At 42.6% G+C, this 27826-nt stretch overlaps 1 protein-coding gene across 2 annotated transcripts in view; it reads left to right on the top strand.

Moving 5' to 3' along the window:
- The window catches only part of UNC13C (unc-13 homolog C), a 457400-nt gene that overhangs the window by 402978 nt on the left and 26596 nt on the right, over positions 1 to 27826 (top strand). For both annotated transcript variants that reach the window (XM_066592576.1, XM_066592575.1), the window contains 3 exons: positions 1032 to 1088; positions 19361 to 19441; positions 26464 to 26611. In XM_066592576.1, coding sequence (XP_066448673.1) covers positions 1032 to 1088; positions 19361 to 19441; positions 26464 to 26611 — 286 coding nt within the window. The remainder of the gene's footprint in view (positions 1 to 1031; positions 1089 to 19360; positions 19442 to 26463; positions 26612 to 27826) is intronic.

The raw sequence follows: 27826 nt of genomic DNA, 5'->3' as shown, positions 1-27826 counted from the left end.
TATTTTTTTTAGCATCACCAGATATTTGTTTGCATATATACACAAGTTCTCAGTTATTTCCCACCAGTGGGTAATATTTTAAATATTTTTTTATATTGTATGTATATTTTCTCCTTTTTTTGTTATTTGACAGTCTATATATACACACAATAAAAAAAATGGGATCCTATGTATGTACATGGTTTTAAAAACAACAAAAAGAGACAGTAGGTTTGTGTAATGTGGCAAGTGATTGGCCTAATGTGGTCAAGCACGCCATACACCTCTATTTTTTGATGAACACGGGCAACATTTTCCATTATGATGGGTCACATTTCCTGTCAGACTACAGTCCACTATCAGCTATCACAAACAACTGTTATTATATTTTTATCAAACACCTGTTGCCCAAAATGGCTAAAATTGTCAGTTTCGGGTAACTTTTATTGTATGTGCATGGGCACCTTTAGAGACTCTACTGCTTACTCCAAAATGCTTTGGCAGGGGAGGTGTTGGGAGCCGTAAACTACATAACCGAGGCCACCAAGCCAAGTTGTGGGCACCATGACAGAAAATTTTAACACTGTTGTAATATATTCATATACATTATTGATTAGTTGATTGATTGAAGGATCGATTTGTATCAGAATGGAGAGGCCTGAAACTCTAGTTTTCTCCAACCCTTCCAAGTGAATTAGGCTGTGAAGCTGCACAGTACTTTTTTGTAATTAATCATTCACACTATGAATATTTTTTGCCCTTTTTTCCTCATTCATTTACAAATGAGTGAAGAAAGGTGAATGAATTGTTCTTCCTTGAAAGAGGTTCTATTTCATCCTGTGATACCGGAATTATTTAGAACAAAGAATGCATGCTGCATAAAGTTAATGTGATTTCTCTAAACATTGTTGTCTATTAATTAAGCAGTACTTAAACTCTGCATGCTGTTCCTGCGCTTCAATTATACCATTTAAATGTGACAGGATTAATATTCATGACTATTTCCTTTGAATTTATTTAGATAATAAATCTGTTGTCTTTATCTTCTCCAGGGGGCTCAGATGATTTTCAGTGCAGCTAAAGACCTTGGACAGTTGTCTAAATTAAAGGTAATACTGATAAATCAATAGTTAATCACCTGCCACAGTAACTTTATTCTTCACAAGTCATGTCTCATTGTAATCTCCGTCCTGTCACCAGTGTTTTTAATATAATACATCAGCGTGAGAAGAGGATATTGATATACAGGTATTACAGTATATAACATAATAATGTCACTTTCAGGTTACCGGTAGGAAATCTCGGCTAATGACCAAATCCTTCTCAAAATGCCTGCATTTTGACCTTTGACTATGGGCATCTTAAAAAAGGCTGATTATACCAAATGCTTATTATAATATTAAGAAATAGAGACATGCTGATTCCTCCACAGTTCTCCATATTTATTTGCCTTTGTCTTAGTTCTAGTTCGCCCTTGCGCTGAATACTTAAAGGAGTTTTCCCACATTTACCTGCCTAGAATACTATATACCATCACTGCCTCTGCAAGTGACTAGTTCCAGATCTGCTGCAAATATCAGAACAATGTCAGAATACAAAGTTGCTACAACGTTCATGCACTTAATTGTTTTTGTCTAACTCAGTAAAGGTGCATTTACACACAAAGATGATCGCTCAAAAGAGGGCTTTTGAGCGATCATTTTGCATAAACTACTACTGTGTACTAATGCCTATTAGTACCAATTAAAAGCGTGTGAGCCGCCGAGAGCTGTATTCAGAGAACAGACTACCTGCTGTTCTTTGAATAAATTCCCTTTGCTCTGCCACAGGGTTGACAGCTGAGACAATGTAATCAACGTCCATGGGCAGAACACAGCGTGCGGTCCGTCTTATCAGCTGTGAAAGATGGGCACATTTACACCCAACACTTATCATTCAAAAGATGGCTTTTGAGCGAATTTTAAGCGCTAATCGCTATGTTTAAATGGACCTTAATTCCCAACATTATTACAATTAGGCAACCCCTAAAAAATGTTTCCAAAATCCATAATGCAATTCCTGCCTCAAAGAAGTTGGGAGCGGGGGTGAAAAAAGTGCATATCAGTAGTAAATATGGAATATGTGAGAACTGTAGATCAGTTTTATTTTCTTTTATTAACTTCTGTCAAATCTGTTCCCTTAATTTTAAACGGTTCTTTATACAGCGGAGAAGATATTTATTTTATGTTAATGGTTAAAGCTGATCAATACTTGCATTAGACTGGGCATCTGAATATATTCTACTGTTGATAGAGATGTCCTTGCTACTAAAGAGACATGACTGCGCAATAAAAGATCCGGCTGATTCTGGTATACCATTTGTCATTTTCTTCTTAAAACCAATTTGCTGTACGTCAAACTAGGTTGGGCTGTTTACAGACATTACAATGGAGGCATTAATAATGTATTTAAAAGTATTCATTTTAAAGAGAATTTACCTATGTAACACATAATAAAATAATCAGTATGATAGCCTGATAGATACAGTATATGCTAATGGGCACATCAATGGACATTAATCATATGAAATGTCATTTACATTTCATGTGAACATATTATGGACTCCAGTATGCAACTAATTAATTAAAACCAGAGAGTGAAACTTTTTTCCATTTTTATTTCCTATTCGTACAGTTTATTATTCTGTTGTCTGTATACAATGATGGGGACTGCTATCTTTCATCATATATATTTACAGCATTTAGAAGTATGCTTTAGCGCTCATTCACAAGGGCATATGCAGTACTGGTCCACCAAAAATGCACTGTTTTCAGTGGGAGTGTATGTGCGTATTTGGTGCATATTCACTTCGTTTTTTCAGACGTGCAAAAACTTTGCAAGAAAGCCTAATTTATGTCACCTTTTTCACACTATCCTCTGGCAGCATATGTAAAAAGTGCAGCAAATACGCATGTAACATCCGTATTCACTGTATTTTATGCTCCTATGGGCTATTTGGTTTGTGAATATGGGAACTATTTTTTTATTCCTCCCTTCTCTATTCTTGTCTGTCAATTTTGTTTTTTCCTCCCTCAATTACTTCTCTAGAGATTCTGTGCAAACTGTATTAATGTACAACAGACCAAGCCATACAGCTATAGAACATCACTTAAAACACTTTTAATAGTAAGCACATACAGTTCCACACAAATTGTCATAAACTAGAACATATGGTGCCCTCAGGGGGTAGCCTTCACTTCTGCCAGCATTACTAGGGAAAAAGCCAGTTTATTTTGATTATTTTCTCTGAAAAATAATTACATACCGCATACGAATTGCAGGTAGTCATTCTCTCACCCAACATTAAAACAAATAAGGGAATTAATTGACTTCCAATCCAGAACAATATGTTTTGTGTAGAAAATATGTTTATGAACCTATGTTTAATCATACTGTTTAGCATTATTGTCCTGCTGTTTATACAAACATATTTAAATGGATTTAAAAGTAATGTCCATTGTGATTTGCAAAGTTTGCAAATTAAAGCGTTCAATTTTTCATAATTTAGCAATCGCACACTGCAGTCTACATGCTTAAAGGACTTGCGCCATGTTTGAAAGTTATCCGCCTATCCACAACATAGGAGATAACTTTTAGATTGGTGGAAGTCTGATCAGTAGGACCCCCAGCAATACCAAGTATGGGCTCTGGTGCATCCAGAATTGTTGGTAGCAGCAGTCGCACATGCACACCACAACTACATTCAATCAATGGGACCACTGGTGGTAGCAGAGTTCTAGACTTCTGCTATCTCTGGAGGTCCAATTGAAAGAAATGGATCACCGGTGTAGATGTGTGACTGCCACTGTGCTCCCTTCAGGATACGCCGGAGCCACGCTCTCAGATTTGGAGCCCCATTGATCTGTAAGTAATCTCGCAATCAATGGATAGGGAATATTTTTTCTAATATGGCAAAACCCCTTTAAGGCATTTGTTTAATAAGTATATATTCGCATATGGCAAATTTGTTACAGAAATTTCTGCAACTGTTCCATTCTCTGAATGGGGTTTGCAGAAATCCATGTGCTTCCTGCCAAAACAGCCTATGAGACCATTAGGCCAAAAAGTTTTAGAGTAGCCAGATATGCAATATAGAAAACTCTAGGGGCTTGTCAGACTAGCGAATTTTTTTACACATGTATAGGTGTGTTTTCAAAATGGATCTATTAGAACCAATGTTTTCAATTGAAAGAGGTCACATGTCCATTTTTTTACAAGCAGAAAAAAATCACACCTGCAAAAGATAGGACATGTGAGTGCAAATACACCCGGTCACGTTTCTACATGCGATGTGCGATTTTTTTTTTTTCCTGCGCCCATACATGCATGAAAAATTTGCTTGTCTGACTGAGCCCTTATTGTCACAATCTGATAATGGCGTGAGACAGATTTTAGCTACCCATTTTACCACAACACTGGGGAATTGCCAAACATTACGAATGCCAAAATGGCCAGATTTTTCTTTAAAGGGTGATAACTACAAGATAGTTGGGCATCTAGGAGGGTCTGGCAGGGCATGTGCTCCAAGTGCTGGTTGCAAGGGTGTACTAACAGGCCACTCTTTTCCATGAGCTATGTATGGTGTTGCAGCTCAGCCTCATGTTTTTAATCTCAGACACACTTTCTAGGGCAGTGGTGGTGAACCTAGGGCATGCTTGCCAGAGGCGGCACGCAGAGCCCTCCCTGCTGGCACGCAGAGCCGTCGGACGCTCACCACTGCTGATCCCAGCACACTCTCTAACGTCAGTGTGCAACCGGGTTCCTCCTCCCCTGAGTTATCCCCTCCTCAGTTCCACAGGAGAGAAGACAAGGAAGGAAACGTTCCGGGCTGCACACTGACATCAGCGTGCACCCGAGCTCAGCACAAGCAGAGGAGGGGCGGCGCTAAGAGCAAGGAGAAGGTAAGTATATGGGTTGGAGTAACTACTACTACTGGGACTACTGAAGGGGTTAATACTACTGGGGCTACTGAGAGGGATTAATATTACTACTGGGGCTACTGAAGGGGTTGATATTACTACTGAGGCTGCTGTGGGGAATAATATTACTGAGGGGGTCAATAATATTACTAGGGGTTGCTGAGAGGGGTTTATATTATTACTGTGGCTGCTAAGGGGGTTACTATTGTTACTGAGGCTACTGTGGGGGACACTTTTACTACTGAGACCACTATGGGGTTCACTGTTACTATTGAGGCCACTGTGTGGGACATTATTACTACTGGGACTGATATAGGTGACACTATTACTACTGAGGCCACTATGGGGGTCCCTATTACTATTGAAGCTACTATATGGGACACTATTACTACTGAGCCTATTGTGGGGGGTCACTGTTACTACTGAGGCCATTGTATGGGACACTATTACTATTGGGACTGATATAGGGGACACTATTACTACTGAAGCCACTGTGGGGATCACTATTACTACTGGGGCCACTGTGGAGGGTCACTACTGAGGCCACTGTGGGGCGCAGTATTTCTACTGAGGCTACTCTGCACATGGCAGCATACCCCAAGCTGCCTTAGGATACGTTTACACATGGCGGAAATGCAGGGGAATGTCCACAGCAGAAATTTCCACGGCAATTTCTGCATAAAAAAACTGTCAAAATCCAAACTATTGCTATGGATTTTGACAAGAAATCAGTTGTGTATCTGCAGCTGATGTCATACTATGCTGCGCTCCCTCTCACCTCCTCCGAGGGATTCCCTCTGTCAGCGCTCCCCGCCTTCGATTCCCAGCAGCCTGGTCAGGTGCGGCACTACTGGTCAGGTGAGGCCACTACAGGCCGCTGCAAACCGGAAGCTGGGGAGCGCTGACAGTGGGAAGCCTTTGGAGGAGGTGAGGGAGAGCGCCGCATAGTATGAAGTCAGCTGCGAGTACGCAACTAATTTCTAGTCGAAATCTGCACCAATGGTACTCCAATGCTCCAGCTAGAAGGAAAAAAAAACATACTGCATTACTCCCTATATGTTTTGAAATGCCCCTGTCTTTTTTAGAATGACGGATGTAAAAATCATACATTGCGATGAGCCCTGCCCCCCCTGGCGTGTTGGCACTTTGCTATAAATAAGTGGGTTTTCGGTGGCAGTTTGAGCACTCTGTCTCTAAAAGGTTCGCCATCACTGTTCTAGGGTGTCTAAATACAAACAATCTGATGAATTGGAGAGCAACTGAGGGGGAGGAGGTGGTAGACAACTAGAGAAGATGAAAACTCTTCATAGTGTAAACAGATTTTTCTGGAGGGTTTTCATGTTGGAGAGAGTAATAGCTTAAAGTAAAAATACAGGTTTTACAAAAAAATTATATGAATTAGAGATGAGCGAGCACCAAAATGCTCGGGTGCTCGTTACTCGGGACAAAAGTATTGCGATGCTCGAGGGTTCGTTTCGAGTAACGAACCCCATTGAAGTCAATGGGTGACCCGAGCATTTTTGTATATCGCCGATGCTCGCTAAGGTTTTCATTTGTGAAAATCTGGGCAATTCAAGAAAGTGATGGGAACGACACAGCAACGGATAGGGCAGGCGAGGGGCTACATGTTGGGCTGCATCTCAAGTTCCCAGGTCCCACTATTAAGCCACAATAGCGGCAAGAGTGCCCCCCCCCCTCCCAACAACTTTTACTTCTGAAAAGCCCTCATTAGCAATGCATACCTTAGCTAAGCACCACACTACCTCCAACAAAGCACAATCACTGCCTGCATGACACTCCGCTGCCACTTCTCCTAGGTTACATGCTGCCCAACCCCCCCGCCTGACGCAGTGTCCACAGCGCACACCAAAGTGTCCCTGCGCAGCCTTCAGCTGCACTCATGCCACACCACCCTCATGTCTATTTATAAGTGCGTCTGCCATGAGGAGGAACCGCAGGCACACACTGCAGAGGGTTGGCAGCGACCCTCTTTAAAAGGGGTGGGGCGATAGCCCACAATGCTGTACAGAAGCAATGGGAAATCCAATCCTGTGCCACCTCCATCAGGAGCTGCACACGTGGGCATAGCAATGGGGAACCTATGTGCCACACACTATTCATTCTGTCAAGATGTCTGCATGCCCCAGTCAGACCGCGTTTTTTTATAAATAGTCACAGGCAGGTACAACTCCGCAATGGGAATTCCGTGTGCACCCACAGCATGGGTGGCTCCCTGGAACCCACCGGCTGTACATAAATGTATCCCATTGCAGTGCCCATCACAGCTGAGGTAACGTCCGATTAAATGCAGGTGGGCTTCGGCCCACACTGCATGCCCCAGTCAGACTGGGGTTCTTTAGAAGTAGACACATGCAGTTACAACTCCGTGTGGACCGACAGCATGGGTGGGTGCCAGGAAGCCACCGGCGGTACATAAATATATCCCATTGCATTGCCCAGCACAGCTGAGGTAATGTCATGTTTAATGCAGGTGGGCTTCGGCCCACACTGCATGCCCCAGTCAGACTGGGGTTCTTTAGAAGTAGACACATGCAGTTACAACTCCCTGTGGACCCACATCATGGGTGGCTCCCTGGAACCCACCGGCGGTACATAAATATATACCATTGCAGTGCCCAACACAGCTGATGTAACGTCAGCTTTAATGCAGGTGGGCAAAAAATTAATTGGATTACACTGTAGGCGAGGGCCCCAAAAAATTGGTGTACCAACAGTACTAATGTATGTCAGAAAAATTGCCCATGCCCAGCCAAGAGGGCAGGTGAAACCCATTAATCGCTTTGGTTAATGTGGCTTAATTTGTAACTAGGCCTGGAGGCAGCCCAGTTAAAATAAAAATTGGTTGAGGTGAAAGTTTCAACGCTTTAATGAGCATTGAAAAGTATAAAAATGGTTTACAAAAATTATATGACTGAGCCTTGTGGGCCTAAGAAAAATTGCCCTTTCGGCGTGATTACGTCAGTTTTCAGGAGGAGGAGCAGGAGGAGGAGGATGAATATTATACACATATTGATGAAGCTAAAAGGTCCACGTTTTTGATGGTGATAGAGAACAATGCTTCCATCCGCGGGTGCAGCCTACGTATTGTTTAGGTATCGCTGCTGTCCGCTGGTGGAGAAGAGAAGTCTGGTGAAATCCAGGCTTTGTTCATCTTGATGAGTGTAAGCCTGTCGGCACTGTCGGTTGACAGGCGGGTACGCTTATCTGTGATGATTCCCCCAGCCGCACTAAACACCCTCTCTGATAAGACGCTAGCCGCAGGACAAGCAAGTACCTCCAGGGCATACAGCGTGAGTTCAGGCAACGTGTCCAGCTTCGACACCCAGTAGTTGTAGGGGTACTCCCTCACTATCCTTTTACAGTGCTCCCGCCGACTCAGCCTTGACTGGGGAGCGGTGACACAGTCTTGCTGGGGAGCCAGAAAGCTGTCAAAGGCCTTAGAGAGTGTTCCCCTGCCTGTGCTGTACATGCTGCCTGATCTCTGCGCCTCCCCTGCTACCTGGCCCTTGGAACTGCGCCTTCGGCCACTAGCGCTGTCGGATGGGAATTTTACCATCAGTTTGTCCGCCAGGGTCCTGTGGTATAGCATCACTCTCGAACCCCTTTCTTCTTTGGGTATGAGAGTGGAAAGGTTCTCCTTATACCGTGGGTCGAGCAGTGTGTACACCCAGTAATCCGTAGTGGCCAGAATGCGTGTAACGCGAGGGTCATGAGAAAGGCATCCTAACATAAAGTCAGCCATGTGTGCCAGGGTACCTGTACGCAACACATGGCTGTCCTCACTAGGAAGATCACTTTCAGGATCCTCCTCCTCCTCCTCAGGCCAAACACGCTGAAAGGATGACAGGCAAGCAGCATGGGTACCGTCAGCAGTGGGCCAAGCTGTCTCTTCCCCCTCCTCCTCATCCTCCTCATGCTCCTCCTCCTCAACGCGCTGAGATATAGACAGGAGGGTGCTCTGACTATCCAGCGACATACTGTCTTCCCCCGCCTCTGCTTCCGAGCGCAAAGCGTCTGCCTTTATGCTTTGCAGGGAACTTCTGAAGAGGCATAGCAGAGGAATGGTGACGCTAATGATTGCAGCATCGCCGCTCACCATCTGGGTAGACTCCTCAAAGTTTCCAAGGACCTGGCAGATGTCTGCCAACCAGGCCCACTCTTCTGTAAAGAATTGAGGAGGCTGACTCCCACTGCGCCGCCCATGTTGGAGTTGGTATTCCACTATAGCTCTACGCTGCTCATAGAGCCTGGCCAACATGTGGAGCGTAGAGTTCCACCGTGTGGGCACGTCGCACAGCAGTCGGTGCACTGGCAGATGAAACCGATGTTGCAGGGTGCGCAGGGTGGCAGCGTCCGTGTGGGACTTGCGGAAATGTGCGCAGAGCCGGCGCACCTTTCCGAGCAGGTCTGACAAGTGTGGGTAGCTTTTCAGAAAGCGCTGAACCACCAAATTAAAGATGTGGGCCAGGCATGGCACGTGCGTGAGGCTGCAGAGCCGCCACCAGGTTACGGCCGTTGTCACACACGACCATGCCCGGTTGGAGGCTCAGCGGCGCAAGCCAGCAGTTGGTCTGCTCTGTCAGACCCTGCAGCAGTTCGTGGGCCGTGTGACTCTTATCTCCTAAGCTGAGTAGTTTCAGCACGGCCTGCTGACGCTTGCCCACCACTGTGCTGCCACGCCGCGCGACACCGACTGCTGCCGACGTGCTGCTGCTGCTGACACATCTTGATTGCGAGACAGAGGTTGTGGAGGAGGAGGAGGGTGGTTTAGTGGAGGAAGCATACACCGCCGCAGATACCACCACCGAGCTGGGGCCCGCAATTCTGGGGGTGGGTAGGACGTGAGCGGTCCCAGGCTCTGACTCTGTCCCAGCCTCCACTAAATTCACCCAATGTGTCGTCAGGAAAATATAGTGGCCCTGCCCGCCTGTGCTTGTCCACGTGTCTGTTGTTAAGTGGACCTTGGCAGTAACCGCGTTGGTGAGGGCGCGTACAATGTTGCGGGAGACGTGGTCGTGCAGGGCTGGGACGGCACATCGGGAAAAGTAGTGGCGACTGGGAACTGAGTAGCGCGGGGCCGCCGCCGCTATCATACTTTTGAAAGCCTCCGTTTCCACAACCCTATACGGCAGCATCTCCAGGCTGATAAATTTGGCTATGTGCACGTTTAACGTGCGGGTGCGTGGCGGCGTACTTGCGCTTGCGCTCCAACACTTGCGCTAGCGACGGCTGGACGGTGCGCTGACAGACATTGGTGGATGGGGCCGAGGACAGCGGAGGTGAGGGTGTGGGTGCAGGCCAGGAGACGGTAGTGCCTGTGCCCTGAGAGGGGGGTTGGATCTCAGTGGCAGGTTGGGGCACAGGGGGAGAGGCAGCGGTGCAAACCGGAGGCGGTGAACGTTTTTCTTCCCACCTTGTGGGGTGCTTGGCCATCATATGTCTGAGCATGCTGGTGGTGGTGAGGCTGGTGGTGGTGGCTCCCCGGCTGATCTTGGCGCGACAAAGGTTGCACACCACTGTTCGTCGGTCGTCTGCACTCTCAGTGAAAAACTGCCAGACCTTTGAGCACCTCGGCCTCTGCAGGGTGGCATGGCGCGAGGGGGCGCTTTGGGAAACAGTTGGTGGATTATTCGGTCTGGCCCTGCCTCTACCCCTGGACACCGCACTGCCTCTTGCAACCTGCCCTGCTGCTGCCCTTGCCTCCCCCTCTGAAGACCTGTCCTCAGTAGGCGTAGCAAGCCAGGTGGGGTCAGTCACCTCATCGTCCTGCTGCTCTTCCTCCGAATCCTCTGTGTGCTCCTCCCTCGGACTTACTGCCCTTACTACTACCCTGTTTCCCTGAAAATAAGACATCCCCAAAAAATAAGACATAGCATGATTTTCCTGAATTTTTGAGGATGCAAAATGATTTTTCAGGCTTTTTGAGGATGCTTGAAATATAAGCCCCACTCCAAAATTAAGCCCTGCTAACAGTTAATTTAAAAAGTCAATTTAAATAGTGTCCAGGCAGCTATACATGTAAAAAAGTTAAACCTTTTTTAACAAAAATTAATATAAGACACTGTCTTATTTTCGGGGAAACACGGTACGTCACTGATAGACAACTGTGTCTCATCGTCATCGTCCTCCTCACCCACTGAAAGGTCTTGAGACAGTTGCCGGAAGTCCCCAGCCTCATCCCCCGGACCCCGGGAACTTTCAAAAGTTTGGGCATCGGTCACGACAAACTCCTCCAGTTGGAGAGGATTCGGAACCCTTGCTGCCATTCTGGCAGGGGCCCGAGAACAGTTCCTGGGAGTCTGCCTGCTCCTCAGAATGTGTCATTGTAATGGAGTGAGGAGGCTGGGAGGAAGGAGGAGCAGCAGCCAGAGGATTCAGAGTTGCAGCAGTGGACGGCGCAGAACTCTGGGTGTTCGATAGATTGCTGGATGCACTTTCTGCAATCCACGACAGGACCTGCTCACACTGCTCATTTTCTAATAAAGGTCTACCGCGTGGACCCATTAATTGTGAGATGAATGTGGGGACGCCAGAAACGTGCCTCTCTCCTAATCCCGCAGCAGTCGGCTGCGATACACCTGGATCAGGAGCTCGGCCTTTGCCCACACCCTGACTTGGGCCTCCGCGTCCTCGCCCGCGTCCACGTCCTCTAGGCCTACCCCTACCCCTCAGCATGGTGTATTACCAGTAGTGCAGAAACAGAACGCTGTAATTAAATGTGCCACTTATTGGCCTGTGGTTGGAGGCTGACTTCGCTTACGGAACGCACAGCAGAGCCAGGAAATGATTTTGCGCAAGCCTGCTGTAACACTTAGCTGGCTGCGTATGAATTAGGGCAACTACCCCCAGCACAGACCCAGTACACTGAGGACGGTCACAGGCAGCCCAAATAGATTTTTTTTCCCAAATGTTTTTGGAAAGGCCCACTGCCTATATACACTGTATATGTCTTCTCTCTCTCTGCGTCACCACTACTGGCCCTGGAGTATGTAAAATAATTGCAGACTGTTGCACTGTGGACTGGAATACAGCGGTGAAGTAACAGCCAACACAGAGCCAGGAAATAATTTTGCGCAAGCCTGCTGTAACACTTAGCTGGCTGCGTATGAATTAGGACAACTACCCCCAGCACAGACCCAGTACACTGAGGACGGTCACAGGCAGCCCAAATAGATTTTTTTTCCCAAATGTTTTTGGAAAGGCCCACTGCCTATATACACTGTATATGTCTTCTCTCTCTGCGTCACTACTACTGGCCCTGGAGTATGTAAAGTAACTGCAGACTGTTGCACTGCGGACTGGAATACAGCGGTGATGTAACAGCCAACACAGAGCCAGGAAATAATTTTGCGCAAGCCTGCTGTAACACTTAGCTGGCTGTGTATGAATTAGGACAACTACCCCCAGCACAGACCCAGTACACTGAGGACGGTCACAGGCAGCCCAAATAGATTTTTTTTCCCAAAAGTTTTTGGAAAGGCCCACTGCCTATATTCAATAAATATGTCTTCTGTCCCTGCCTCACCACCACTACTGGCCCTGGACTATGTATAATTACTGCAGGGCGCAATGCTCTGCACGGCCGATATACAAAAAAAAAAAAATGTGCAACACTGCAAAAAGCAGCCTCCACACTACTGCACACGGTTAGATGTGGCCCTAAGAAGGACCGTTGCGGTTCTTGAAGCCTAAAATCACTCCTAACGCTCTCCCTATAGCAACTCCAGCAAGACAGCACTTTCCCTGATCTCTGTCAGAACGCATCTGTGGCGAGCCGCGGGAGGGGCCGATTTATATACTCGGGTGACACCTGATCTCGCCAGCCACTCACTGCAGGGGGGTGGTATAGGGCTTGAACGTCACAGGGGGAAGTTGTAATGCCTTCCCTGTCTTTCTATTGGCCAGAAAAGCGCGCTAACGTCTCAGAGATGAAAGTGAAAGTAACTCGAACATCGCGTGGTACTCGTCACGAGTAACGAGCATCTCGAACACGCTAATACTCGAACGAGTATCAAGCTCGGACGAGTACGTCCGCTCATCTCTAATAAGGATGTCTCCATTCTAAACAAGAGTTTTTAGTGTTTTTTTTTCTTCAAGAGACCTTTGAAAGGTTGGCTGTGTGTTTGGTGAGCTTTGTAATACAGACAGGATTGTGGCAACCTCCCATTAATTAGAGCAAAACTAGATTGGTCTTCTTCCAAGATTAAGCAGTATAGGGTGCGTGGCTTTGATTAAGGTTTCATTAAAATCTAAAATAGCTACAGATAGCTTATCCACTATCTACCTATAATTTTGTTGCTATGTAATTTGGACAGGGTTTTTTAAAATCAGAAATATATTTGGTATAACCAAAATTACATAGGGCTGTAGCTATGAGATCACAGTGGACTGGTCACAGTGCAGTACAATAATATCCTAAATGCTCTGGAGAGAAGAACTGTAAAATAGGGTAATGTGTGCATTGTTTTCAATAAAAATACATTGTTTAATAGCTTCCCCGAGGCTCTTGTACAAGAAAATCTACAATAAAGTTTGGACAAATATATTGAAGTAATCTTTATTATGACATAAACAGTCAGCTACAGAACAGTAGTAACTACCAGTAAAGTAGAAAGGTCAAGGAACATCCAAAGCACTGAGTATTTTCTTAGCTGTCAAATGATTTGTCTCAGTATAGACCAGCTTTGCTTATCACTTGGATATGCCACCAATGTCTGATTGAAAGTGGTCTACCCTTTTTGAACCTTAAAGGGGTTGTCCCGCGCCGAAACGGGTTTTTTTTTTTTTCAACCCCCCCCCCGTTCGGCGCGAGACAACCCCGATGCAGGGAGGTAAAGAAAGCTCACCGGAGCGCTTACCTGAATCCCCGCGCTCCGGTGACTTCTCTACTCACCGCTGAAGATGGCCTCTTCCTCCGTGGACCGCAGCTCTTCTGTGCGGTCCACTGCCGATTCCAGCCTCCTGATTGGCTGGAATCGGCACGTGACGGGGCGGAGCTACACGGAGCTACACGGAGCCCCATAGAAGACTGCAGAAGACCCGGACTGCGCAAGCGCGGCTAATTTGGCCATCGGAGGGCGAAAATTAGTCGGCACCATGGAGACGAGGACGCCAGCAACGGAACAGGTAAGTATAAAACTTTTTATAACTTCTGCATGGCTCATAATTAATGCACAATGTACATTACAAAGTGCATTATTATGGCCATGCAGAAGTGTACAGACCCACTTGCTGCCTCGGGACAACCCCTTTAATATTGCTAGAATGAAGTGGCAGTAGTGCTAGCCATTACTTTGTTTCAACTCTATTTCCAGGTGGTTGCATGATCACCTGTTATCTATAATTGAGGAAAGCCAAACTGAGTGGAGAGTATAGGACTAAAAATTGGCAGTGGAGAACTTCTCCTGCTCCTGCCCTGGCTGACTCTCACTACACAGGGAAACAGGATCTCATTATTAACCCTTTTTGGGACCCACCAATTGCTTGTATATGTTAAACACCAGCCGAACTGATGAAGGGGTTATCCCCGAAACGCGTTTTCATAAGCTGATCACGTACTTTATTAAATAAAAGGAGAAGTTTTCCACACCTTTGGTCACTTCCTACTTGCTTTAACCTGGAGTGTTGCACCTTCTCCACTGCCAGTTTTTAGTCCTATTCTCTAGCTCTGTCACGCCCACCCAGGTGGTGCGTCATCTGGTCAGGCAGCACCTCCACTATTGAAGTTACCACTCCACTCTCTTCACCACCTATGTAGTATCATTGTTCACAACAAACACTACTGTATGGGTTTTGCTCCACCCCTCTCTTTCCTCCTCGTCCACAAACTGAGTGGAGAGGAAGCAAAGTGGCGTAACACTTTCATACCACCAGTGCAACCTTGTTTTAGTGATCAAGTGACACATTGCTTGTACTTCTGCTGCACTGTGAACGGTTAGTTAACCCTTTGCAATCCAATTTTAGATTCAGGGTTTCCTAGGGGGCTTTAGCTTTCTGCCAATATATAATGGCGCCATCTGCTGGCTACAGCCAGTACTGCAGTATGGGACATGCTGGGAGGCCCCCGACAACAGAGCGGCCAGTAATATACAGTAAGAATACCCTGCCGGACATCTTTCAACATCGGAGCTGTACAGCCTTCAATCAGAATGTCTTCAGATGTCAGAGAGTGGATTGGAAAGGGTTAAAGTGGAAGATTCCTGTGACTTCCCAGAACCATAAAAAGGGTCCCAATTGGTGCTAGTAAGTTGTAGGACCAGTGAGCTGGGGGTGGAGCTACAGCACTGCCTGGGGACAACGTTCTATGCATGCTGGGAGTTGTAGGTTACAATCTGTTGTGTTTACTGCAGCAGTGATTTATGTAAACACAGCTACAGATTAGCAGCTACATGGAACAAGTAAGAGGGTCCACAGTGGCAGATAAAAGGCACAGGTTGCTGCTTCTTAGCTCTACCTCCTAGGTTTTAACATTTTCAGAATTTCCATTTTGTGCCCAGTTAACTAATTTAAATGGATGGTCATTGTCACTGACAGGAGTAGTCTTAACTCTATGGTTAAGTGAAACAATACCAGTGTCATTCAAATCATGTACAAACTTGAACATGATATACAACATATGCTGGGAATGGAAGCTGCAGAGTTATCTGTAAACTTTATAATAGCAAAGAACATACATCTCAGCACTCTTACACATTGAATATCTGGCTAAAATTGCCTAACTGTTCTATATACTAACCACATAAAAATGCAAGGTTCTTAGCGCAAATTTTGATTAAAACATGTGGGTCCATCTGCTACATCCCGGTAACCATTGCTTTCAGATAAACCCAAGTCTCCAAATTGATTCAGGGAAAGTAGTATACTAGGTGTTGTAATGTCTGTGTGAGGGAGGGGTGGGCTTGGCAAAGTCACAGAGGCTCACTTAGTCCAGATAAAAGTTCAAGTTCCTTTTTATTTTTCTTAATTTCAGCAATAACAAGGTGACTAAAGGAAAAACAGCAGCACATGAGCTTAGTGCAAAACAGAACACAAAATAAACTGTGACCCGGCAAGGCGCCAGCTATACCTTGGGTTCTTCTCACCCAAGACTAGCTTGCAGCAAATGTTGATCAGGAACCCACAGTTAGGTGCACTCACTTCCAGGCTCTAACCATGACTGCATAGCTTTGCAGTAATGAGCTCAATATTTTCAGCTGAGTTCACTGGGACCCACAAGAAAGTCCTGAACTGGATCCCTACCTCACCCAGGCTAAATATCTGGGTGAGATATACAACCCGTCCAGCACCCTCCCATTTACCTGTCCACATAGACTAAATTAAAAGACTAAATCAATTTGAAGTCTTAGGTCCAAAGAGAGTTGCCTTTTAGAGTTAGATACCTTTCTGAAATCAATGGTTGTCTGGACATGGCAGATGGGCTCACATGTTTTGATCAAAATAGGCGCTAAGAACCTTGCATTTTTATGCGGTTAGTATATATAAACAATTATGCAGTTTTATTCAGATAATAAATGTGAGTGAATGCTGAGGCAAGTGTTTTTTGCTACTGTATTTGATGTAGCCATGCTTATATGCACCTGCACATTTCATTTATTTGTAGGAAGTGCTGACCAAATCTGTTTTCTGTTGCCTGTACACTTCATATTCACAAAATTCCTTACTGTTCCCTGGCTGTGCGGTAATCATTCCTAACTGTATGTATTACACAAACACAAAGACAACAATTTCTTATTTGGGAAGTAAATATACTTTGTGGCCTTGAAATGAAAGGTTAGGAAAATGTATTATTGGATGAGTGTGAAGTGCTGTTGTTTTCTTCCAAACATTTAGTGATTCTTTGTATGTTCAGTACTAGTATCCCTGCTGTCTGTAATGATAGGGAAGCTTGGTTTCATCTAAACTGCTGAGCCAGTGGAGAACTTGTTACAGAAGTTACAAAGTCACTTTGGTGTTTTACCTACATTGACACTTGCTGAATGTTTGTGTTCTGAAGCCAGTTCTGCTATAGAAACATCATTTCAATGCACGGAAGTCTCATGGGATTTTTCTTAATTGCGTGTTTTCATTGAAATGCCTCTTTGTGTAGAGATTTCAATAAAGAGAGGAATAATTGATATACCTTTGTTCATAAAGTACATTTTAAGAATAGGTGACCTCTATTGAAGCTATGCAAAAATTTGTTCCCTGCAGTTGAGCCGATCTCCCAAATAAACATCATAAGATTACTATTATACATAGAGAATATTAATAAGGCATCATACAGAGGCAATCACATTTCCATAAGCATGCTGTAAGTTCCACTTTAACTCTTTTACTACTCTACATGGCTCTCCTGCAAACTCTGTGTTCGGCCCCAAAAAAGAGTTTTGTGTGATCCTGAATACACATAGACCATTTCTTATAGAGCTCTCTTCATCTGGTTTATTCTCACGATACTGGGTGGTAGTTCACGACGATACTTTAGGGGTCACTGAAAAAGACTAAAACTTAACTTTTATTATATAAAGCTAGTAAAATAAAAATATAGGCTAAGACAACCCAAGTACATATAACCAATCATATAGTATGCCCTCACAGGGCATAGTGACTAAATATGGCTAACCACACAGAGATCCAAAGAATTCTTACATATATGGCGCTCTCTCATACATTGATATTGGTTTATTTATTTATATATGAGAGCCACAGCCTACTTATCACAGAATTCTTACATATAGGGGGCTTTTTCATATACCGTATATACCGGCGTATAAGACGACTTTTGAACCCCGAAAAATCTGCTCTGCAGTCGGGGTCGTCTTATGCGCCGGTAATACAAAAAAAAAAAAAGTGTAAAAAAAAAATTTTTTACTCACCTCCCACGGCGTTCTGTCGCGCTCCGGCAGGATGTCGCTCGCTCCGGCAGGCTGTCGCTCGCTCCTCGTCCCCGGCGCAGCTTGAAATCCCCGCTTCCAGAAAGCTAATACACACGCCGGCAGCCATGACAGCATTGAATGGCTGTGATTGGCTAAAGCACACGTGGCTTCAGCCAATCACACTATTCAATGACATCATTGAATGGCTGTGATTGGCTGAAGGCGCACATGTTAGCAATCACACCCATTCAATGATGTCATTGAATAGTGTGATTGGCTACCGGCGTGTGTATTAGCTTTCTGGAAGCGGGGATTTCAAGCCCCGCATTCAGAAAGCTATGCTGCGCCGGGGACGAGGAGCGAGCGACATCCTGCCGGAGTGAGCGACATCCTGCCGGAGCGCGACAGAACGCCGTGGGAGGTGAGTAATGAATTTTTTTTTTTTTCTCCACTGTATACCGGCGTATAAGGTGACAGTTGGGGGGTCGTCTTATACGCCCCGTCGCCTTATACGCCGGTATATACGGTATTGATATTGGTTTATTTATTTATTTATATATGAGAACCACAAACTTTTTCTCATAGGGTGTGGGAATGGACCATGTCACACTATTCTTATCCCATCAGACCCAACGTGAGACTCATACCATAATTTGATAATGTCAGTCTCTCTTAATGATTTCACAGACTGACATTGTCTCCCGATTATTGAAAAACACGGATCCCTTATGCATTAGTATCTAAAATAGCTTGGTTTCTTTTACTTTTGATTGGCTTAGTAAATTTGTCCCATGTAGGAGTAATCGTTCTGCGCTTGATTGATTTATAATGTTTGCTTGCTATAAGAACAGCAAGAGATAAGTAATGTGATGGCTGTTACATTACTATATATTTAAACAATATGCTGAGGCACATAGAAATAAAGTCTGCTATGTAAACTGTTACTTTTTAATGATATACTTGATCTGTGAAACTGAATACAATATTAGACGTTCCTGGTGCAAAAAAAACTGACCACAGTAAGAAAAAAAGGATCTGCAGCATCCGTAGGGGACTCCTGAAGGAAATTCTGCAATCAACAGTAGTGCAATATTTCAGCTTGAAAGCCTAAATGATGTGCCTTGTTTTATAATGTATCTACAGACAAAAACCTAGAAATCAGCATTTGCTGGTTCTAAGCTCGAACCTCCAAACTATTAGTTTATTGAGAGTCCTGCAATACAGGATTTCTCAACTCACATTCTGTTGTAATAGCAGCTCATTACATTATTATCAGAACTGAATAATAAGTGCTATGCAGAATGCAGGTGTTATTTGCATGCAGTATCCAGGCTCTCACCTGTCATTAGTCAGTGGAATGGTTGAATGCTTAACAATTACATGAATTTCTCTGATTTAATAACCCTAGTTAATCTACTGTGAATTAGTTTTGTATGGGCCAAGAAACATAAATGCAGCAGATTTTAGATTAATTAACATTTTTGGAACAGAGTCATACATTACTATGTAGAGGCTGGTTTAATTTTTTTCCTATTTCCTATTTTCTAGGATCATGTGATTCGAGAGGAAGCCAGAAGTCTCACACCTCGACAGTGTTCGGTTATGGAGGTTGTTCTAGCCACAATTAAGGTAACTTGATAATCTATTAATAACAACAGCCTGGAAAGATAATTTAGTATTTCAGCAGATGGTTATTTCTATAAAAATATTTATCAGCCCCTGAAGCACTTGACTGCTGTTTCACAGAGATTCCATAACTGATCAAATCCTTTTCATTGCAAAGCTACAATATGCCTTTGGGAATATACAACATATTAAATATACATTGAAGCGTTCGCTCAACACTGGAAGAATGTTGAGACTTTTTCAGCCAGATGGTTCTAAATTATTACTACAACAATACAATTAAATGAAGCACAAGGTAGAGAAGGTAGAAAGCCGTGCTACTCAACATCAGAAATTGATATTAAGAGTATCATGTTGCATACCATTCAGGCAGGACTTACGATAGAGAAATATACATACTGTATTTGCATTCATTTTATATAATGCTACAATTTAGTGAAGTGACCTACTCCTTCTCTTGCCTGCTCCTCTGTTGTGAACATGCATTCGCTGCCTTTCCACTGAGCTACTACAGAGGGCTATATAACAGTGCTTGGGGATGGTGGAAGAGATCAGTAGGACAAAGAGCAGAGCAGTAAAAGCTACTATTACAAAGGGCTGATTCACTCAGAGTGAATTTTATGCTCTTATTAACAATAAGGAGGACAGTGGATGAGATAGCTATGTAGTATTGAGTAGGGTATGCTATACAGCCTCTGAAAGAGGAGAGGGGAGGGGGAGCTGACCAGCTGGTCAGTGTGTCGCCAGCCAAGAACTTGAATGTAGAAGAGCCTAGCAATCAAGTAGGAGGCTTTCTATATTCTTGATAAGGAAAACTTAGTACAAAATAACTTTTCTGCAGTGACTCAGTAAGATATGTGTGTATTCTTTTTTCATGTACAAAAGTTTCCTTATACTTTAATGCTGGCCATAATAGAAAGGTGTTGGAACACAGAGTGCATTGCATTTTGCTGTGTATGGGGCTCCGTAACCACCCTTGCTGACCCTTGTCCACTGCTGAAAGTGCCTACAATAGACATGTGAGCATCAAAACTGGACCATCGAGCAATGGAAGAAGGTGGCCTGGTCTGATAAATTATTTCTTTTACATCATGTGGATGGCTCGGTACACATGTGTAACTAGCCTGAGGCATTGAGATGCACTGAGAAGAAGGCAAGCTGGCATGTAAATGACTTTTAGAAACACAACATACGTAAAGCTTGTTGCAGAAAAAGTACACCTCTTTATTGTATTTGACAAAGTGTTCACGTTAAGTTATTGACTTGACTTCCAAATTCCCCAGATCTCAGTCTCATCAAGCATCTGTGAAATATACTGGAAAAACAAGTTCAGTCCATGGGGGCCCTACCCAGAAATTGTCAGGACTTAAGTGGTCAATAACTTTTCAAACAACTGATACTTATGTGATAGCCAGTGTGATAATTTGTTATGATGTTGGTGAGTCACGGCTGGAATCTAATTGCCTAGAGAAGGTGAGCTGAGAATAGTTTAGATTATTGATAGAGATCCTCTGAGAGACAGCTTGTTAGGAACACAGTGTGGTAGATATATGGGAACAGTCTGCTAAAGAGAGAAAAGAGTTCTATGAAAACTTAAGTAGGTCCAAACAGGAAACAAGATGGCTACTGAAACGGGCAATATCAGCCATTTGCTTTGAGGGCAAGTTCAGGAAAAAGCCTACAGTAGCAAGGAGTAAAAGTGCAGCACAATACTTAAAAGTGTGAAATAGTGGCCACTAGTGGTAAATTCCTAGAAATACAACAGAATCCTGACATAAGTACCAAATTTTCGTACAGAAAAATTCATTTTAAAGTGCTGGCCATTAGAGGTCACCTTTCTTCGAATACCACACGTCTATGGTTGCAGAGATGACAAGATGGAGAACAGGAAATGAAGGAAGGTTATGTTATGACTCATGCTGCCCATGGAATCGTATAGCAATAAAAGGAAAATGAAAGGCTGTAAGGAGAGAAGCAAAAGAGGGTTAGAACCATAGCCGTTAGTGAAAAAATTAGATAAAAAATTAGCTGATATTCCCGGCTTCGCCCAAGTTAATTTAATGCAGGTGTTTATGTTTTGTTCACATGGAAACTTTTATGAAGTCGTGGATACTTTAAAGGGAACCGAAGAATAAAATATGCATACACATAGAGGAGCATTAGGTTCTCCTCAGGCTGCAAGTACTAATGTCCCTCTGCAGAATGTGCCACCCCTCCCGTTCTCCTCCCTTAGGACCTAAAAAAGGCTTGTGCCAAATTTCACGCTTGTACGACACTGGTAATTACATTACATAAGGGTGCACTTACTTTTGCAATTAGCATTGAATAATCGAGTTGTGACCCATTTACTTTTCCTATTTAGGACCTTGCTTATCCTATTTAGGACCTAAAAAATGCTCGTGAAAAATTTCACGCTTGTTTGACACCAGGAAGTTACATTACATATGGATGCACTTACTTTTGCAATTAAGATTGAATAATCGAGTTGTGACTCCTTTACTTTTCCTATGTAGGACCTAAAAAATGGTTGTGCCAATTTTCATATTTGTATGACACCAGGAAGTAAAAAAATTAGATTAGGTACATTACATAGGGGTGCTAATACCTTTGCAATTAGCATTGAATAATCAAGTTGTGACCCTTTACTTTTCCTATTTAGGAACTAAAGAATTGTTGTGGCAAATTTCAAGTTTGTACGACATCAGGAAATTAGAGAATTAGATTGGGTACATTACGTAGGGGTGCCAATACTTTTGCACTTAGCATTGAATAATTGAGTTGTGACCCATTTACTTTTCCTATTTAGGACCTAAAGAATAGTAGTGCCAAATTTCATGTTTGTACGACACCGGGAGGTTACATTACATAGGGGTGCCAATACTTTTTCACTTAGCATTAAATAATCAAGTTGTGACCCCTTTACTTTCCCTATGTAGTACCTAAAGAATGGTTGTGCCAAGTTTCATGTTTGTATGACAGCGGGAAGTTAGAGAATAAGATTAGTTGCATTACACAGGGGAGCCAATACTTTTGCAATTAGCATTGAATAATTGAGTTGTGACCCCTTTACTTTTCCTATTTAGAACCTAAAGAATGGTTGTGCCAAATTTCATATTTGTATGACTTCAGGAAGTTAGAAAATTAGATTAGAAAATTAGATTAGGTACATTACATAGGGGTGCTCATACTTTTGCAATTAGCATTGAATAATCAAGTTGTGACCCCGTTACGTTTCCTTTTTATGACGTAAAGAATGGTTGTGCCAAATTTCGTGTTTGTACGACACCAGGAAGTTAGAGAATTCGATTAGGTACATTACACAGGGGTGCCAATACGTTTGCACTTAGAATTGAATAATTGAGTTGTGACCCCTTTACTTTTCCTATTTAGGACCTAAAGAATGGTTGTGCCAATTTTTTTTTAACGTCACCGAGAAGTTAGAGAATTAGATTAGGTACATTACATCAGGGAGCCAATACGTTTGCACTTAGCATTGAATAATCAAGTTGTGACCCCTTTACTTTCCCTATGTAGGACCTAAAGGATGGTTGTGCCAAGTTTCATGTTTGTATAACAGCAGGAAGTTAGAGAATTCAATTAGGTACATTACACAGGGGTGCCAATACGTTTGCACTTAGAATTGAATAATTGAGTTGTGACCCCTTTACTTTTCCTATTTAGGACCTAAAGAATGGTTGTGCCAATTTTTTTTGAACGTCACCGAGAAGTTAGAGAATTAGATTAGGTACATTACATCAGGGAGCCAATACGTTTGCACTTAGCATTGAATAATCAAGTTGTGACCCCTTTACTTTCCCTATGTAGGACCTAAAGGATGGTTGTGCCAAGTTTCATGTTTGTATAACAGCAGGAAGTTAGAGAATTCAATTAGGTACATTACACAGGGGTGCCAATACGTTTGCACTTAGAATTGAATAATCGAGTTGTGACCCCTTTACTTTTTCTATGTAGGACCTAAAGAGTAATCGTGCCAAATTTTTATTTTTTATGTCACCGGGAAGTTAGAGAATTAGATTAGGTATATTACACAGGGGAGCCAATACTTTTGCACTTAGCATTGAATAATCGAGTTGTGACCCCTTTACTTTTTCTATGTAGGACCTAAAGAATAATCGTGCCAAATTTTTATTTTTTATGTCACCGGGAAGTTAGAGAATTAGATTAGATACATTACATCAGGGAGCCAATACGTTTGCACTTAGCATTGAATAATCAAGTTGTGACCCCTTTACTTTCCCTATGTAGGACCTAAAGGACGGTTGTGCCAAGTTTCATGTTTGTATAACAGCAGGAAGTTAGAAAATTAGATTAGGTATATTACACAGGGGAGCCAATACTTTTGCACTTAGCATTGAATAATCGAGTTGTGACCCCTTTACTTTTTCTATGTAGGACCTAAAGAATAATTGTGCCAAATTTTTATTTTTTATGTCACCGGGAAGTTAGAGAATTAGATTAGATACATTACAAATGGGTGCCAATACTTTTGCAATTAGCATTGAATAATCAAGTTGTGACCCCTTTACTTTTCCTATTTAGGAGCTAAAGAATGGCTGTGCCAAGTTTCATGTTTGTATGACAGCGGGAAGTTAGAGAATTAGATTAGATACATTACATCAGGGAGCCAATACGTTTGCACTTAGCATTGAATAATCGAGTTGTGACCCCTTTACTTTTCCTATTTAGGACCTAAAGAATGGTTGTGCCAAATTTTGTGTTTGTATGACACCAGGGAGTTAGAGAATTAGATTAGACACATTACACAGGGGAGCCAATACTTTTGCACTTAGCATTGAATAATCGAGTTGTGACCCCTTTACTTTTTCTATGTAGGACCTAAAGAATGATCGTGCCAAATTTCAATTTTTATGTCACCCAGAAGTTAGAGAATTAGATTAGGTACATTACATAGGGATGCCAATACTTTTGCACTTAGCATTGAATAATTGAGTTTTGACCCCTTTACTTTTCCTGTTTAGGACCTGAAGAATGGTTGTGCCAAATTTCATTTTTGTATGACAGCGGGAAGTTAGAGAATTAGATTAGGTACATTACATAGGGGTGCCAATACTTTTGCAATTAGCATTGATTAATCATAATCAAGTTGTGACCCCTTTACTTTTCTTATTTAGGAGCTAAAGAATGGTTGTGCCAAATTTCATTTTTGTATGTCACCGGGAAGTTGGAGAATTAGATTAGGTACATTACATAGGGGTGCCAATACTTTTGCACTTAGCATTGAATAATTGAGTTTTGACCCCTTTACTTTTCCTGTTTAGGACCTGAAGAATGGTTGAGCCAAATTACATTTTTGTATGACAGCCGGAAGTTAGAGAATTAGATTAGGTACATTACATAGGGGTGCCAATACCTTTGCAATTAGCATTGATTAATCATAATCAAGTTGTGACCCCTTTACTTTCCCTATGTAGGACCTAAAGAATGGTTGTGTCAAATTTCATTTTTGTATGTCACCGGGAAGTTGGAGAATTAGATTAGGTACATTACATAGGGGTGCCAATACTTTTGCACTTAGCATTGAATGATTGAGTTGTTTTTTTTTAAACAATCTCTTTTATTTATTTATTTCACGGTAAAGAAGATATGTTTTACATTTATAATACAAACAATGCTGGTTATTCGAATAATTGAGTTTTGACCCCTTTACTTTTCCTGTTTAGGACCTGAAGAATGGTTGTGCCAAATTTCATTTTTGTATGACAGCGAGAAGTTAGAGAATTAGATTAGGTACATTACATAGGGGTGCCAATACTTTTGCAATTAGCATTGATTAATCAAGTTGTGACTAGAGATCAGCGAACGTACTCGTTTCGAGTACTTACGCACCCAAGTACCGCCATTTTCGAGTACTTCAGTACTCGGGTGAAAAGATTCGGGGGGCGGGGAGAGGCATGGCGGTGCGGGGGGAACAGGGGGGAGCCCTCTCTCTCTCCCTCTCCCCCCCACTCCCCACTGCTACCTCCCGTGCCGCCACGGCGCCCCCCGATTTTTTTCGCCCGAGTACGGAAGTACTCGGAAATCGCGGTATTCAGGCGAAAAAGGGGCGTGGCCGAGCACGTTTGCTCATCTCTAGTTGTGACCCCTTTACTTTCCCTATGTAGGACCTAAAGAATGGTTGTGCCAAATTTCATGTTTTTTTACGACACCAGGAAGTTAGAGAATTAGTGGCGAGTCAGTCAGTCACGGCTTTTACCTTTATGCGTGTGTATATATATATATATATATATATATATATATATATATAATAGATAAATAAAGGACCACTGATTATGTCAGTTTAGAAAAAAGTTCTACATAGAATCATAGAACAAAGATAGTTGGTTTGAACTATGATGGACCATCCATCCCATATAAACAGTGACTTATGTATTGAAAAGGACATTAAAAATTCAGCCGCATTCCTTGGATATTGTAGAAACAAACTGCTGCTTCTTCTATTGGTCCTGATAGCCCCACTACAGCCCTATCAATGTCATTGTCACTGAAACAGGGCATATTTCTCCTGTAAATGGGGTTGCTGTATAGTATAATGTAGTTTACCATTGTAATAATATACCATGTTGAAATTGCCTAAACAAAGCATAAAAATGGAAAGAAAAAAAAGATGGATGAATGCTAATAAAAGGTGTGTTTTAGGGTAGCACTATATTAATGTCAGAAAAAAATAGATAAAACGTGCTAAAGCTATTTTTCACATTTTCAAACTGTAAGACGTAAAAGCATTATTGGTGTGTATAAAAAAAAAGAAAAGAAACCTGCATTGTTAAAAAAAATGCTGCAAAAATCACATTTCTATAGTTAGTCATTAAACAAATGCACAAAAAAACTGTTAAATGGTATCTGGAACGGAAGGCTGAATATACCCTGGGTAGAGGGGCATTACGATTACGTTGATTTGCATTTATCTTTTTAGAACTTGTATAATGGTTGTTTGGTTACTTTTTAAATGAAACCTCACAGTGATAATATCTATTTTACTATAGCAATACTTTCACGCTGGGGGAAGTGGTTTGAAGAAGAATTTCCTGGAGAAGAGCCAAGACCTGCAGTCATTAAAATATGCTCTAAGCCTCTACACTCAAACTACCGATTCTTTGATAAAAAAATTTATAGATACACAGACATCTCAAGGTAAGTGTGGGTCATTTATAGTCTTCCTAATAATTAAAATCTGTGGCATCTAATGAAGATGCGGAGATAAACAGTGTTGCATAGCTTAGCTCTGGACTTGCTCTTTCTATTAGCAGTTAGTAAATTGCGGGAATTGCCAGAAGTGAATATGCAGAGTCTTCTCCCCTCCTTTAAAAGATGTGGGCTGAAGGCATTTCATAGTCTTTGTCTCTAGGAAACATAAAATATATTCACCAAACAAATTAGGAGCTGTTACACTCAGACACAAAAAACGTATATCATCCTCTATTGTTGAAGTTAGTAAGGCACCTTAATTGACGCAAAGGCAACATAGATAATTCTTCTTGTAATATAGACAGTTTAAAACATTCCATAAAATGGTCTCGTTTCTTAAACGTGTCTGCTGAGATGTCTGTTGAATTGCAAAATCACATCAAAACAGTAATAGAAGACTTTTTTAAAACAAGTGCATGGCCTGATGATTTTGGAATAACTTGCTACTTGCCTTTTTTGTCCTTATATCAATTCATTGCTTACATAAATATATACCATATCTTGCGCATGAAAATGGCGCACAGTGATGTAAACGATTTGGCACATTTTACCACACTTTTTAGCCTCACCTTGCTTTCTGGGCATTTTTCAAAATGGTCAAGCTAGGTGTAAATTTATTTAGCAATGACAAGTAAATACAGAGAAGTGATGAAATATTACTAGAATATTTCACCTGATCATATGGCACAGGTGTATGTACCTTTCCCTACTTCCCATATACTGCAAAATACGGTCTACAAAAAGTTTTGTGCTACAGTGTTAAGCCCCATTTACACGCAACAATTATCGCTCCAAATTTCACTCAAAAGCTATAATTTGAGTGGTAATTGTTGTGTGTAAATGCTCCCATCTTTCACTCTTCGGCTGAATGATGATTTTTACGAGAGCATAAAATCCATAATTCATCCGGAGAGCTGATAGCAGGGACCACATGCTGTGCTCTCTACGGGGAGAACTGATTACATTGTATTCAGCAGGCAGCCCTTTGGCAAAACAATAGAACTGTATGCAGAGAAGAGACCACCTGCTGTTCCATACAGCTCCAGAGGCTCGTTTACATGCAAATGAAGGTAATAAGCTGCTAATAGTCATTAGTGCCTATTAGCAGGTTATGCAAAATGATCACTCAAACTGTCCTTCTCCCTATCTTTTGAACAAATT

The sequence above is a fragment of the Eleutherodactylus coqui genome, chromosome 2, assembly GCF_035609145.1.
Source record: "Eleutherodactylus coqui strain aEleCoq1 chromosome 2, aEleCoq1.hap1, whole genome shotgun sequence".
NCBI lineage: Eukaryota > Metazoa > Chordata > Amphibia > Anura > Eleutherodactylidae > Eleutherodactylus > Eleutherodactylus coqui.
This window is presented reverse-complemented; position numbering and strand designations above follow the sequence as displayed.